Below are 15,034 nucleotides of genomic sequence, written 5' to 3'. Positions count from 1 at the left end.
GCATGCTATAAGCATGAAAGTAGTGCTATATAAAAGCTATAAATATATATGACAGCATACCAGAGACGATAGTTTAGGAGAACAATAAAACAGATATGCCCACTCTCACAGAAACTGTATATAGAACGCTGGCATAGAGGAGAACTGCTGGCAAAAGAGGACCTCTAAAAGAGACCGAGAGCTCCCACGAAGAATGCGGGACACACCTATATGAGACACCTTCCAAACACAAACAAACAAACAAACAAACCCTTTCCTAAAACAGACGCAGAAGGCGAAAAAAAATAGACAAATACACCCCTGTTGGACAACGGCTTTATCTGCATCAGATGTGGTAAAACATGCAGGTCTCAACGGCGAGGTCACATGACATACTGTACTCATTTCTCATTTTGAGACTCGCATTCACTTTATTATCATTATTATTAGATGATAAAAAAATGTAGCGGTTATAATAGAGACTTGGGTACAAAGAAAGAGGGGGAATAACCATGTTGAAAAGAACAGACAACTAATTGCTACTAGGAACTTGTTTATATCATAAACTTGTAAGAGTGACTTTCGTAAGATGACCGGAAGTACAAATATAGTACTTGACGTCGTAAACTTAACATAAAGGATACTATCTACCCACTTATGTACACCATTTGAGCGTTGAACACAATGCAATCTTTTGAAGGGCAGTAACTGGGTGGAGACCCACAAGCGTGTCTCGTTTCAAAGTCAAGGCAGTATAAGAATGTCTGTGTTTTGGAGTGCAGTCACATAAATATGGCCAGCTTAAAGTTGTTCCCCTTGGTAAGCATTCTCTTATTTAGGCATGCAAATAGATTTCACTTTCAGTTCTATTTCCGCTGAGAATGCGTGGGCTACGTTGGTATATTTTGTAAGATATTTGTTATTAAAAACTTCATCTTATCAATTAAAAACATACTGGGGTCTAAGGGGCCAATGATGTTAAGATCAACTTTTTATCTAGAGTCAGCAGTTAACAACCATTCCATCTCGTCAATATTAAATATAACAAAAAAAAAATACTTTAAAAAAAAAAGAAAGATTATAATACAAAAAGAACCACACATTTACTGTCATTCATATCTCTCAATAAAGCAAAATTTGTCTCCTTTTCTATATAAAACAGACTTAATCAAATAGATCTAAATAGTTAACCAATTGGTAAAAGTTTTTTGAATGATTCATGTATTGTCTTCGACAGTGAATCATTTTGTAAAATTTCAACCTGATCTGAGAATGGGAAGTGGGAGAAATGATGTGCACAAAATTTGCACCAAACAGACAGACAAACAGAAAGATGTTAAATTATGTTTCAAAATATCAGTTAAACAAGTCTCTGTGTACAGTTGGCTATTTCATTTCTTTTAAGAGACGCATATGTTTTTCGTTTTCAATGATGACTATTAATAAGATGTCTCTTGATACGCTATCACAGAATGTTTCTGACCAGGAGGAGTGGTAAGCTTTGGTTGCACTCACATCTGCACCATTTCTCTGCCCACGCGAACGGTCAAATACAAATCATTTATTAAATTCGATCATACTCTCACGGCACTGGTTAATGCTAGACAGTTTAGAGCTCAATCAAAGACAAATATCATTCAAACTAAATATCTTTTTTTTAAAACATTATATTCATCTATTTCCTAAATTGTGGTTCGACATTATTCTAAAAATTCTTTAATGAGTCTGTCCTAGATTTGATAGGATGGCTGCCTGGTTGTGCGGTATGAGCGCTTGACTGTCGTTAGGGTTGTCTCAATAGTAAATAGGGTTCAAACCGTGGCCGCTCCCATTCCACGTCGTCCTACGTGAGGTTTGGACTAGGAAGTAAATTATCTTCAACTCTGAAGGAACATCCGAAACATGTAACATATTTTAAAACATTAGATAGTATTTGAAAACACACAAGACTAGTGGAGACAAAACATAGAAAAGTGGAATTTTGTACAGAATATTTTTAGTCACTTTGTAGCAGACTATTGTGGAAACAAATATATCTAGACGCAAATATTCAGAGACAAAAAAATATTGGGTGCAGTCCTCCCCACCGTTTTGTTTTTCTTTTTGGGCCACCGTTTTTTTTTTTAATGTTTTTTTTTTAATGTTTTTTTTTTTGTTTTTTTTTAAATGTTTTTTTTTTCACCAATGACTTAGTCAAACAGTATATAGTAAAGTAAAGTTCCCCCTTTCAGACCTTGTGGTCTATAGGGCAGATGATGTAAAGATTATCTGATTTTGTGGCTTACGGTTAACGAGGGTGTCATGTGGCCAGCACAACGACCAAACGCCTTTACTTTTCCCCAACTAACGTCAGTTACCCATTACAGCTGGGTGGATTCGAACCCCGGACCCCGGTTCGCTCAGCCACCGCGCCTCCTAGTCAAACAATATATGCTCATTTAATAATACTTTTTGAAAAGATCGATAGATGTTCCAATTTTGTATGTGTGTTTGTATTCAAATTACTGGATGCACCAGTCATATGCATTGACAATTTGGGTATAGTTATCATTACATAGAAACAATCTGATATTAACATTTTACATGTATATTTTAAATTTGGTCTAGTCTAGTGTGAATGTATATTTATGTTTTCTATAGTTATAATGTTTTGTTTGGTGTAATGCACAAATTGTGAGACAAATTTCCTGACGGACAATAAACATTATTATTATTATTATTATTATTGATGGCTGTCGGTATTTAGATACGGGAGATAATGCTGACAGACATCAGCAAAGAATATACATTATCAAAGACAGATCAACAAAAACTAAATATTAATATGCATACTGTTACGTGCGCATGTGAGTGTAAATGTGGAACGGTGCGAATGCGTGTTGAAAGGAGGAGAGAACCCAAAATGGAGAAATAGAAACGAAATAGTGTTCTAGTGTTCATGGACATTAAATGAGTTCTAAACGACGACGTTGTTGTTTTAGTGTTAATGTACTGTGTCAAAGAGTCTCATCTTAAAAAGGAGCGTAACACATAACAAGGGTTGTATCCCTTGTTTTAGGCTAGTAACGTCTCGTGAGTCAGGTTTAGCCTGGGTCAAGAAGGCGACATAATAAACAGGCCTGATACTGAATCGAGCTTACGTTTCTATACTGATATAGTAAAAGCAAGCAACCCTACAACAGATCCAACCAGCCCGTTCAAAGTGTGCTGCCGGCTTTTCAACTGTAATGGAATATGTGAGACATGTAATACATATACGTCGGAGCCCATGACGACCTGCTAACTATTGTAAAAAGACGAAAGCTTAAAACCTTTGGGCACATTACAAGATCTACGGGGCTCGCAAAGACCTTTCTTCAGGGAACAGTGCCAGGGTAAAGAAGAAGAGGCAGACAGGGCAAGCGATGGGAGGACACCATTGTTCTAAACAAGGCAAAAAAAAAAAGGGAGGAATGGAGAAAGACGGTCGACAAGTCTTGCTTGGTGCCCCAACGGTCCAACAGACTAAGGGATAGGTAAAGGTAAAGGTACAAGGTAATACATTTCAAAACATTAGATATTATCGAATTATTATAGGACATAGTTACATACGATACTGGGGGAGAACTTCATGTGACGAGGCGAAAGCTGAGCTGGTTTGGTCATACTGTAAGACATGACTCACTATCGAAAGTCATTCTTCAAGGTGAAGGTACCCTGGAGGGTTATCCAAAGAAAAGCTGGCTGGATAACAGAAAAGAATGGACGGGACTATCTCTTGATATCCTGCTAAGAACAGCTGCTGACCATGAAAAGTGGAGGGATTTGGTTACACGAACTGTCACAGCACCCCTAAGAAAGTGAAGGAATGTGATGTTCAGGGTCATATTCGAGTATAGTCGAAGATAAAAAGTCCGGTCATAATTTTTTTATTTTTTATTTATAGGTTTGGGTACTGACGTCATCGCTTGGGGTATCAGAAGGTCTATATGACATAAATAATGAAATGCAACAGTTAAAAAATGTTGTTTCCTCTCTTGCCAGGCAGGTAAGCCATTTTGTTTGAAATTCTGGATTCATAAAAAAATTGTAACTCCAGATCGCACAATCAAAAAATAAGAAAAGGTAATGTCCCTTAGAATAATGATTGATGTAATGGTCAATGTTATTTAGCTTGTGCTCGTTGTTCAAGATTATTTACATCGTAACTGGTTTAACTGGATGGTAAAAAGTCCGTACACGTGATTTCTTCCACAAACAATCTCGGATTAGGCTGAGTTTTCGCACAATTATTTCTTTTACTTGACAACACGAGAATAAATACAAATAAAAATTTAATAATTAGTTAATGAACCATTGGTAATATTTTTTTTTGTTTGTTTTCTCTGACAAAGGGAAAGAAATTGTAATTTTCTGAAGTGATGGTATGAACTGAATTAGTCCCCTTTATAGGTCATCGTCTGAGTCTTTGCGAAAAGTAGGACGAGACAATAGCAACAATAGATAACAATACAATCTTCCGTGTTCATAAGCGATTTACTAGCAGAGTGGTTAGTGTGTTGGCTTGCGAAGTCTGAGAAGGCTTGAGTCATGAGTTCTTATTCAGGTCGTTCCCCCTTTCTAAAAAAAATTATAAATGCTTTTAGTTTTAGTCTAGATCTATTACAAATTTAATTACATGACTGATCCAAACTAATTGATACATGTACCTTTAATATAAGGTTTGCTTTAATTTAAAAAAAAAAAATATTTTTTGCTTGATTTTAATGTTTTTATTTGCGATTTTCTGCTGGGGAAACTAGGTCATGTTACAGCAGTTCTCCCAAGAGGAGAAGCTCAGGTCTGACGGCGGGTCCGGAATCAAACAAGTCAGAGTGGACAAGGATGGGGAAAAGAACTACGACACAAACTCCCACAGTGGCGTCGCCATGGGCGCCATTCACGACCATTCCAACTACAAGATGACGGTTGGGCTAGGTGAAGGTCAAGTAAGCAGCCATTTGGTTTTCATAGTTGAAAGACTAAAACCAAGTATTTAGATACTGTAATCAAAAAGGAATTGTGTTGGCCAACACTAATCATGGGCGTAGCCGGGGGTGGGGGGGTTGGGGTTCATAATATTTTTCCCACGGGGGGGGGGGGGGGGGGGTCAAATATTGTTTTTCCACGGGGGGGGGGGGGGCTTGGGGTTCAAATATTTTTCTTCCCCCCCCCCCCCCCCGAAAAAAATCCTGAATACGCCCATGATACTAATACCTAGAGCTATCCTAAAAGAAAAAAAAATCAGTTAAAATTATATTGAATTGTATATATTTGGCCTCCTTCAGTCGTAGAACGACTACGGTTCAGCTCGAAAGTGAGATGAAAGCCTGGGCATTGACTATGTTCGGAACGATGTCGTCCACACAGCAGTCCCCCCCCCCCCCCTCCCTCTCCGTGCTGCTGATGTGACCAAAGGAACGGAATATCCGATACAGTTTGTGATCAGTAGCGACGCAGGCTCTGATAAGCTGTAGCACAGTGTGCAGCAATCTGCTTAAGGGTCACCAGCTCCTGATTTTTCCTCAGGGTTGTCTTCCGAATCCTTTCCCGCGTTTGGGTATAGCCGCAAGGCAACGGAGGTTTGGATTCAGAGTTTTCCTTCTCCTAGATGGGTAGCCAACCATGTCTATCGAGCCCCTCCTACCTGAAGCTTACTGGTTTAGGCGCCAGTTGCTCGCCTTTGCCCCTTCTTCTGTTAGTGATAACAGTTCCGCAAGGGCCCAGTATCTGAACCACACGTGAAGGCCAGGAGTTGGACTGGTTGTCAGAGGCTATTGGAGACGCATGCCATTGGAAACATTTTATAGGTAATGGTGGGCTTAGAACCATTACCACTTCCGGCGTTAACAACCTTGCGGAACTATTCTATAATTGTAGAATTATTATCATTGACGTCAATTTTTATGTCAAGCAAATTTTACATCATGTTTTTATTATAGCATTGAGTTGTTACATGTATCACTCAGTATGTTCTGAACGGAGTAGAATTTAGAACAAGGCACAACGATTACCAACTGAGAATGCCCAGCACCAGATCATCTGACTACCACATTATGAGTGAGATCCCCGCCCCAGCTGTACCGCCCCAGGTGCTGAAAAAGTCATCACTAGAAGAGCAGGCAAGTCATAAATCAGTCTAAAACGTTAGTTCCACTAGATCAGCGGGTCTCAACCTTTTAGGCTCGGCGACCCCTTTTTACAATCCCCCACTCTGCTGCGACCCCCCCCCCCCCCCGTACACACACATACAGCAACAGAAGGATAGACAAAAGCAATTCATTTTTTAAATGGTCTTAGGCGACCCCTGGCAAATCGTCAATCGACCCCCAAAGGGGTCGCGACCGACAGGTTGAGAACCCCTGCACTAGATCAACCTGGGCGAGTCGCCTATGTCACCACCAAATGTTATTGCGCCTTTAGAGGTGAGTTCAAACGAGGCCATTCGCTATAATAGGCCTCAATACTGACATGCGACGTCACAAAGATAAAAGGGCATGCCTCAATTCCATATTCTAGGACAAATATGCACAAATGCTTCTTCTTCCCTAGTGCTATTAGAGCATGGAATGGGTTGCCTGAGTTATCCAAGAAAACCAATGACTTGGCAGAGTTTATCTCATTGGTTAACATGCATCACTAGATTGACCTAGGAACTAGCGTAGGACGTAATCATCTTATTTTTTTTGAAGCAACGTCTGTATTTTTATAAGATAAGATAAGATAAACCTGTGGGCAATGGAGACCAATAGCTCGTTGGTACGTCGTATAGACGTGACGAGGCGACGAACTATTGGTCTACACTGCCCAAAGGTCAGTGTTTAGGCCTTCTATGACGATCAGTCTGTGTTCAAATCCATCGGCGAGCCTTCAGATGTAAGCGCCAATCCAGTGTAAGTTCCAGAATGTTCTGTGTCGGCTCCGAGGTGATGATTAATTGCCCCCAAAACTAACATACAAGAAATAGTGTCAAGGAGTATGAAGTGTCGTCTAACCAATGTTAGTTTTTTCATCCGGTCAGGGCCGGCCTTAGGTAATTGGAGGCCGTAGGGCCGCCAAGGCAAAGTGAATAGGGAGGCCATAGGCAAAGTGAATAAGGAGGCCCTAGGCAAAGTGAATAGGGAGGCCATAGGCAAAGTGAATAGGGAGGCCCTAGGCAAAGTGAATAAGGAGGCCCTAGGCAAAGTGAATAGGGAGGCCATAGGCAAAGTGAATAGGGAGGCCCTAGGCAAAGTGAATAAGGAGGCCCTAGGCAAAGTGAATAGGAAGGCCATAGGCAAAGTGAATAAGGAGGCCATAGGCAAAGTGAATAGGGAGGCCATAGGCAAGTGAATAAGGAGGCCCTAGGCAAAGTGAATAGGGAGGCCATAGGCAAAGTGAATAGGAAGGCCATAGGCAAAGTGAATAGGGAGGCCATAGGCAAAGTGAATAGGGAGGCCCTAGGCAAAGTGAATAGGGAGGCCTTAAAGAAATTAAAAAAAAAGTAATCCCTAAAACACGCCATGAAATATAAATCGTCCTGTACTCAACAAGTAAGATCTTGATCACCAGACTAGAAAAAACTTTTGACATTTAAATAATTAATAATTAATTTTTAAAATAAAGAAACAATAGTCTTCTAACGTGTTTAGTGTCTAGCAAGTAGATGAAAATATTCCACACTAAATCTTTAAGCTACAGCCAGTAGACCTAGATACACGTAGTTCTGCTAGTTTGAGATTTAATCCATGTTTCACAAACATTTTCTCTAACAAATATTTCTTTCAGACCTGTGCGTCACCAACACCAATCGGCGGCTGCCTTGTTGGCCTAGGCCTAAGTCCGGTCAAACGACAAGAATACAATTAAACTGTTTCTCTAGATATCTGTTTGGTGTACTGAACAAGTCTCTATGACAGTGTTTCCCAAATTGTCTTCCGAGGAACCCTAGTGTTTCTCGAGGCCGGTGCTCCACAAGATACTACAATAATTAAATGGATCGCCTGAACTAAATCTCTCTAAGAAAATAAACAAAGGGTTCCGCTAAATCCTCCGAACGTGCGAAAAGTTCCGTTAAGGAAAACACTGCTCTAAAGTATTCCCTGCGTTCAGGCATAGACAAACTTTAAGTAGCTTTATGCATGTATATATAGCAAAAAATTAGGAAAACAAAAACTGATTAAGCAAATGTATTTGGAAACCAATTAAAATGCAAAAGGTTTAATCATCTTGTGATTTTATGATTGCCTCCAGATTCTAGAAATGAGAGAGTGGTTCAAAGCCTGGAGAGACCAGAACTATTCAGTCCGAGACTACCGGAAGTACTTCAAACCAGTTCTGTGTTACCTAGAGGGCGCCTGGACCAAGAATACAGAAAGCATCGAGGAACCTTTCTTTAGTGACAGACACTCACTGGACGCTACCAGTTGGTTCGACCTACAGGTATGGACCGTATAGTTACTGCCTCAAGATCTATTAAAAAATAATTTTACATTGTAATGACCTTAATAGATGACCATAATTGGCAAGTATTAAAAAACGCAATTTAAAATTTGGTTTGCCAGTCACACTTCTTTATTTCTTTTTCGGGGGCCAATTTTCAATCAATGCATTTGATTAACCTTTCTCTTCAGAATACTTAATTATGTGTTGACAATGATTAACCTTTACCGAAATAGTTTGTTTTAACCCACTGACTACAACCGATATTTCAGTAATGTTTATTGTTGTATTTACTGCTTTGCTTTACCATAAAACTCGTGCTAAAAAAATCAAATTTAGCAGAATCATTTGTGGCCCTAATATCAGATTTATTCGATTCAATCGTAGCCAAAACATCAGATTTTAACTGAATCATCTGTAGTCCCAATAGATGAAACTTTTTAATTTATATTCATTGGCTTAACATCAGATTTATTTGATTCATTCGTGGACCGAAAACCAGATTTATTTGATTCATTCATGACCCAAATATCAAATGTATTTGATTCATTCATTGCCCAATCATAAGACTTATTTGATTAATTTATTACCATAATATCAGATTTATTAAATTCAAATGATGTCCCAAATATCTGATTTATTTGATTCTTTCATGGCCCCAAAAATCAGATTTGTTTGATTTATTTAATTGAACCAACTGTTTTAACTGCGAAACGGTTTCAACAGAAATTTGTTTCGGGTTATAGTTTGAATTAGAAAATTGTGGTTAGCACTTGACTACTGTTGCTTAAATAATCAGTCCGTAGAAGATTGCCATTTAAAAAAAAAATATAAGGAATCAATATTAATCACTGTATCAGAAAAATGGTGAGGGAACGACCTTAACCTTGGAAAGTGGGTTTTGTGTGTGTGTCTGTGTTTTTATTATCTGCTGTGAATGTGAATGGCCGCCTGGACTGTCGTTCTGTCTTGTCAGTAGTCCAGTGTTCATTCCCTGTCCACTGCATCCCCTGTCGTCTGACGGAGGTTTGGGCTAAGTGGTAGATTATCTTAAACTATGAAGGAACATCCGAAATTTATAAAAACATTGTATAAAATATGGATTTTACCTTGAAAGAGTGTATGGGGATTATGAGTTGAAAAACTGAAGTTTTATCTTAACTAGCATGTGCTGCAATATTTTCTATTTTGATTTTCACACACGTAAGGGCAGCATTTTGTGGCGTTATATTTATTCGTTGTATAAATACGCTTGCGAATTGGCATTTAAAAAAGTACGTCCTGAAATTGCTGTTATTAACAAGAAGCTTTTATCATGGAGTTGCGGTGGTCGAGGGTTAAGCGCTTGGCTTCTGAAACTGGGGTCCTGGGTTCGAATCTCGGTGAAGACAGTGATTTTGAACTTCGGGTTTTTTAGGGCGTCCATGAGTTGACCTAACTCTAATGGGTACCTAATTATAGTTGGGGAAACGTAGAAGGCGGTTGGTCGTTGTGCTGGCCACATGACAACCTTGTTAAACGTTGGCCAAAGAAACAATGACCTTAACATTATTTTCCCTATAGACCACAATGTCTGGAAGGGGAACGTTTTGTATCAATAAAGACCCATCTACCATCAGTTTTTGTCGTCAAACAAACAAAAATTCTTATGCACTGATGAAATGCTGTGTTTTCCCTGCAGGAGAAAGTCAGATACTCCGCCTACACGGGGAGAAAGAATTTACTGGAAAACTTTGCTTTCCTCCCCACGACCATAATCAACATCACCGCCGGCGGGGTGCCAGTGTACGCCCAGTGGAACTACAGGATGCTGTGTCACCCTCTGTCCAAAAACCTTCCAACGTCGTACCTCAAGCCAGTCGATGACCTCAGCGTACGCCTTCCAAGAGGACACAGTTTTGAAACTTATTCGGTAAGCTGTGTTATGAGGTGAATGTGCGCGTTTCTGATGCGATCATGTGTTTACAGGGCCGGTCTTAGGCCACTGCAACCTATGCGGTCGCAGTGGGCCCCGCGCTTTCATAAGCCCCGCGCTAATTCTAGGTGTAATTATTAAATTGTAAAATATACACGAAAAATTCCTGGAAATCTGAATTTATTAAAATCTTCTGAAAAATTGATACATTTTCATTTGTGGCTGTCATTCATTGCGGAAAACGCGATAAAAGAAAAAAGGCATTGTCAGCTTTCATGTAATAAAATGTAATAATCGGGCGAATTTTCACCTGGATCGTAAGTTCCAATACTTTATTTACTTTTATGGTCACTGGCATATAAATATGCCATAGTTACAAGGTTCGTAAAGAAAAGTTCTTTTGATCGCAATTTTGTACGTAGTAAAGAATGAATACAATTCAAAGTCGAATTTATTTTCTAATACAAAATCTTAATTTTCACTTATTATCCTTATTCCCACCCAGACTAGGCCCCGCGCAATCAGTTTCGCATAGGACCCCGCAATTGTTAGGACCGGCCCTGTGTGTTAAGGTGGGCGGATGGTTTGGTTGTGTAGTGTTATGATACGCATTTGATTGTTATTCGTGTGCTAATCTCGGGACCAAAAAGAGTAACTAAAATTAGGAAATACGCCATGTTTAGAGACGCTAGAAGGAGTGACAACAGAGACGCTTAGTGTAGAAGACTCGACGACCGTGTCGCCCCATAAATAAACGATTGAAAGCGTTATCCTGTTCTTTCAAGAGCGCCCAAAAAAGCCGAGCATCTGAGCGGACTGGCGACATGTGATGGAAGTCTTGATTGGAGCATAACAGAAGCCTGAAGAGATTCTGATGAAACCACGATGTGGTATGTCTTCGTTCAATCTAGTAAACAGATGGAGAAGAGCAGAAGAAGGGAGAGACCTTAAACCAGGGATTCTCAACCTGTGGTTCGCGACCCCCTTTGGGGTGGGGGGGGGTCGATTGATCATTTGCCAGGGGTCGCCTAAGACCATCGAAAATATGGATTGTTTTTTGTCTATTCTTCTATTGCTGTGTGTGGGGGTGGGGGTGGGGGGGGATCGAGGCAGAGTGGGGGATTGTAAAAAGGGGTCGCCGAACTTAAAAGGTTGAGAACCGCAGAGACAGAAAGACGTGTATATCTACTTCGATCTTCAGGTATCTTTAGATCATTTGTCTTTCTACATACATCTATGTTGAAGTTGAAAGCTGAGTATATTTATGAATAAAAGTTAGACTTTTTTTTTTCTTTAAATAACATTGTTTGAATGTTTATTGAGTTCTACAGTAAAAGTTAGATTTTTTTTTCTTTAAATAACATTGTTTGAGTTTATATTAAGTTCTACAGTAAAAATATAATACGCCTACACTGGTATAGATCTAGTTGTAACGCTTCAACTTTTAATTATACTCCTGACACGGAAGTCTCACTGGGTACTTTAAATCTAACAGCAATAGTTTTAGTTAACTTAGTAAATAGTTGTGCTGTCTTTTTAGCCTCTCTTTATTAGTATGGCCGAATCAGACAGGGCAACCAGAGTTCTAGCATGGACAGCTAGAGTAACATTCGAATGATTAGTGCGTAATACTCTTTTATTGAAGCGAACGTCTGTGATTTATAAGACCACCACCTTCACCATTCACCTATGTTGGGGCGACACACAAGATCTGTTGACAGCCTTTCTCGTTTCTCTGTCCTTTGCTTTGGATAGAATAGCTTTGAATGACAGGCCAGTCCATTCAATTATGTTATCTTTCCATCGCTCTAATTGCCTCTTCTTTTTTTTTTCCTGGTACTGGTCCCTGAAGGAAGGTCATTGCGAGCCATGTGGACCTTGTACTATGACCAGAGACTTTTAGTTTGCGTTTATTGACAGTAGTTAGCAGGTCATCGTGGGGTCCAACCGCTGTACTAATCCTGACTCTAATTTCTACGTTAATGATGCTGTCTTTGCATGTGATACCGTGGATCTCTATGTAGCGTCTTAATTCCATTATTAAGAAAATACTAATAGCAATTTATTGTTTGAAAAAACATCTTTTAATGCTTGAACTTTAGAGAAGTTACTCAAAATTATTATTTTTTTTTGCATTATTTATACAAATAAGTTAAAAAATGACAATGGCTCTATTTCTAGGCTACTAGAGGTGCAAGATTCACTGTGGTTAGCCCCGAAGACTCCCCTGACTGGAACTATCTGGACACCATGATGGGCGAAGTACCAGGAAAAGATAACTACGGCGCACAGATATTCGATACCGCACTTAACACTACGCTCCTGAGCGCGATACCGGAAGACGAGAACAAACTGAACGTGGGCTACTACAGCAGACGATATCGGGTTGAAAAAGCAGACGCCATGGGGCTTTCTTTTGGGAGGCGCGGCTTCAGTGATCCAAACGTCTTCATGGCGGAAACGACACACAAAAATATCGCGGACATTTATCTGAGGCAGTGCTATCCCAATAAAGTTTGCTTAGAGTCCAACAAGCGTATGTCCTACGCGATCCCTCTGGAGGTCATCTATCTGACCCCACTCAGCACCTGGAACCCCTACGACATCCCGCTTCACAGAGATGAGGATATAGATCGAGTCCTCAGCAATGGATTTAACGGGAAGAGAATCGGAGGCTTTCTTCCTCATAGTGCCTTCAATGGCTCTTTGTCTAGTCAGTACTACAGAACTCCAGCAGATTTTTTCTCGGGCGTAGAACTTCGACGAAACCCTGCAGATACAATGAAAAAGTCTGTTGGTGTTTTAGACAGACATAACACAATAAGAAACATGACGGCGTCGGGTATAAGAGTCTTCTTACCCAATATAACTGGAGTTGGTGTCTTGAGAACCCGATTTCCCATAACACCTGTTCACGCTGAAAGCAGCCCCGTTTGGAAAGAGTTGAACGCCCTCAAAGACTTTGTTACGAAGAACCTGGAAGATCGAAAAATGAACCAGAGGCAACCCAGACCACCTAAGGTCAGGCCACAAGGTGCTAGAGCCACTACACAAAAGTCAAGAGTTAGGCCAGGAAAGACCACTACTGCATCCACTCCTGTGTATCCAATCCGACAGCCTCTGATCTTAATGACCAGCATTGCTACAAGGTACCCTCCAGGCGAGCACTATCACACTATAGAGATGAACAAGCATCAGCAGGCTCGTCTTCAGAAGGGCGAGGTGGTTCATTTCAGAACCAGCCAAGACAACGGCCACTCGCACACGGTCAAAGTTCAGTTTTTCAACGGCAGATATCACGTGATTAAGTGTGACTCGAAGACGCCACCCTGTTGGGATGGCCACACTAAGTGCCTGACCACGGAAGAAGAAGCAGGGTGTCCACTGGAAGATTTTTAATATATCCATACTATTAGATCTACTCTTTCTACAAAGCATATATAAAGTCACTCTGTCTTTATCTGTTTGTCTGCCTGTCGGCCCAGATGTTTGTACACATTAATTCTCCGACACACAAACTCAAATCAAGCTGAAATTTTGCACAATCATTTCTTTTACCTAATAACACAAGAATAAATACAACAAAAATTAGTTAATTAATTATTGATAATAAATTACTTTGTTTGGTATCTCAAACAAGGGGAAAAATAGTACTTTACATGAATTGGTGGAATAAGGTGAATTAGTCCCCTTTGTAGATCGTTTGAGGCATATTACAAATTTAATTACATGACTGTAATTAATAAGCTTAGTAAAAGCTTTGTATTTTTAAAAAATATTTTGCTTTTTACTTTCTCTACAATGATTGCATACATAACTTAACTCTTTGTAATCCAAAATAAATACTTTTTATAATAAACAAGTAATTGTTTATTTATTTTTAAGTTATATGGTTCTTTACCAGAAAATAGCATATGATAATTTTTTAAAAAACTATAATGAATGTATTTAAGAAACATAGACTATATACCACAAAATGTTAGTGGGCAAGTTATATAAAATACTTTATTGCTTGCAGCATGCGCTGAGTGTATTTGACGTGATAATTCACTCGCGCAGGCCAATACCACTTTTTACACTAAATGCGGTCCAGAGTGGCACAGAAGTCTGAGACAAATGAGACGGCTTTGAAATACAGTCGCAGGCTATAATTCGGTGTTTCCATCTCCTAATCTGACTGCGACCAAGTCCGTGGAGCTTAGTCTGTGGCTGCTGGTGACCAAGTCAATAGAGCTTAGTCTGTGGCTGCTGGTGACCAAGTCCGTAGAGCCCAGTCTGTGGCTGGTGACCAAGTCCATAGAGCCCAGTCTGTTGCTGATGACCAAGTCCATAGAGCTCAGTCTGTGGCTGCTGGTGACCAAGTCCATAGAGCTCAGTCTGTGGCTGCTGGTGACCAAGTCCATAGAGCTCAGTCTGTGGTTGGTGACCACGTCCATAGAGCTCAGTCTGTGGCTGGTGACCAAGGCTATAGAGCCCAGTCTGTGGCTGGTGACCAAGTCCATAGAGCTCAGTCTGTGGCTGGTGACCAAGTCCATAGAGCTCAGTCTGTGGCTGCTGGTGACCAAGTCCATAGAGCTCAGTCTGTGGCTGGTGACCAAGTCTATAGAGCCCAGTCTGAGACTGGATGGTGATTAAAGCTACAGAGCCCAGTCTGTTGCTGATGAGCAAGGCTATAGAGCCCAATCTGCCTACAGGCCAAAT

General features: G+C 40.1%; 1 protein-coding gene across 1 annotated transcript; it reads left to right on the top strand.

Annotated features, from left to right (window-relative positions):
* The first annotated feature begins 640 nt into the window (after positions 1–640).
* Positions 641–14,175, top strand: LOC106052822 (uncharacterized). Its single transcript, XM_056027699.1, has 7 exons — positions 641–798; positions 3,905–4,006; positions 4,761–4,946; positions 5,967–6,119; positions 8,230–8,418; positions 10,100–10,330; positions 12,515–14,175. The coding sequence occupies exons 1-7, from the start codon at positions 772–774 to the stop codon at positions 13,730–13,732; spliced, it is 2,106 nt and encodes a 701-aa protein (XP_055883674.1). The 5' UTR covers positions 641–771; the 3' UTR covers positions 13,733–14,175.
* The last annotated feature ends 859 nt before the right edge of the window (positions 14,176–15,034 follow it).

Source organism: Biomphalaria glabrata, chromosome 4 (assembly GCF_947242115.1).
Source record: "Biomphalaria glabrata chromosome 4, xgBioGlab47.1, whole genome shotgun sequence".
NCBI lineage: Eukaryota > Metazoa > Mollusca > Gastropoda > Planorbidae > Biomphalaria > Biomphalaria glabrata.
Note: the sequence above shows the minus strand (reverse complement) of the source record. Positions and strands in the feature narration are given on the sequence as shown.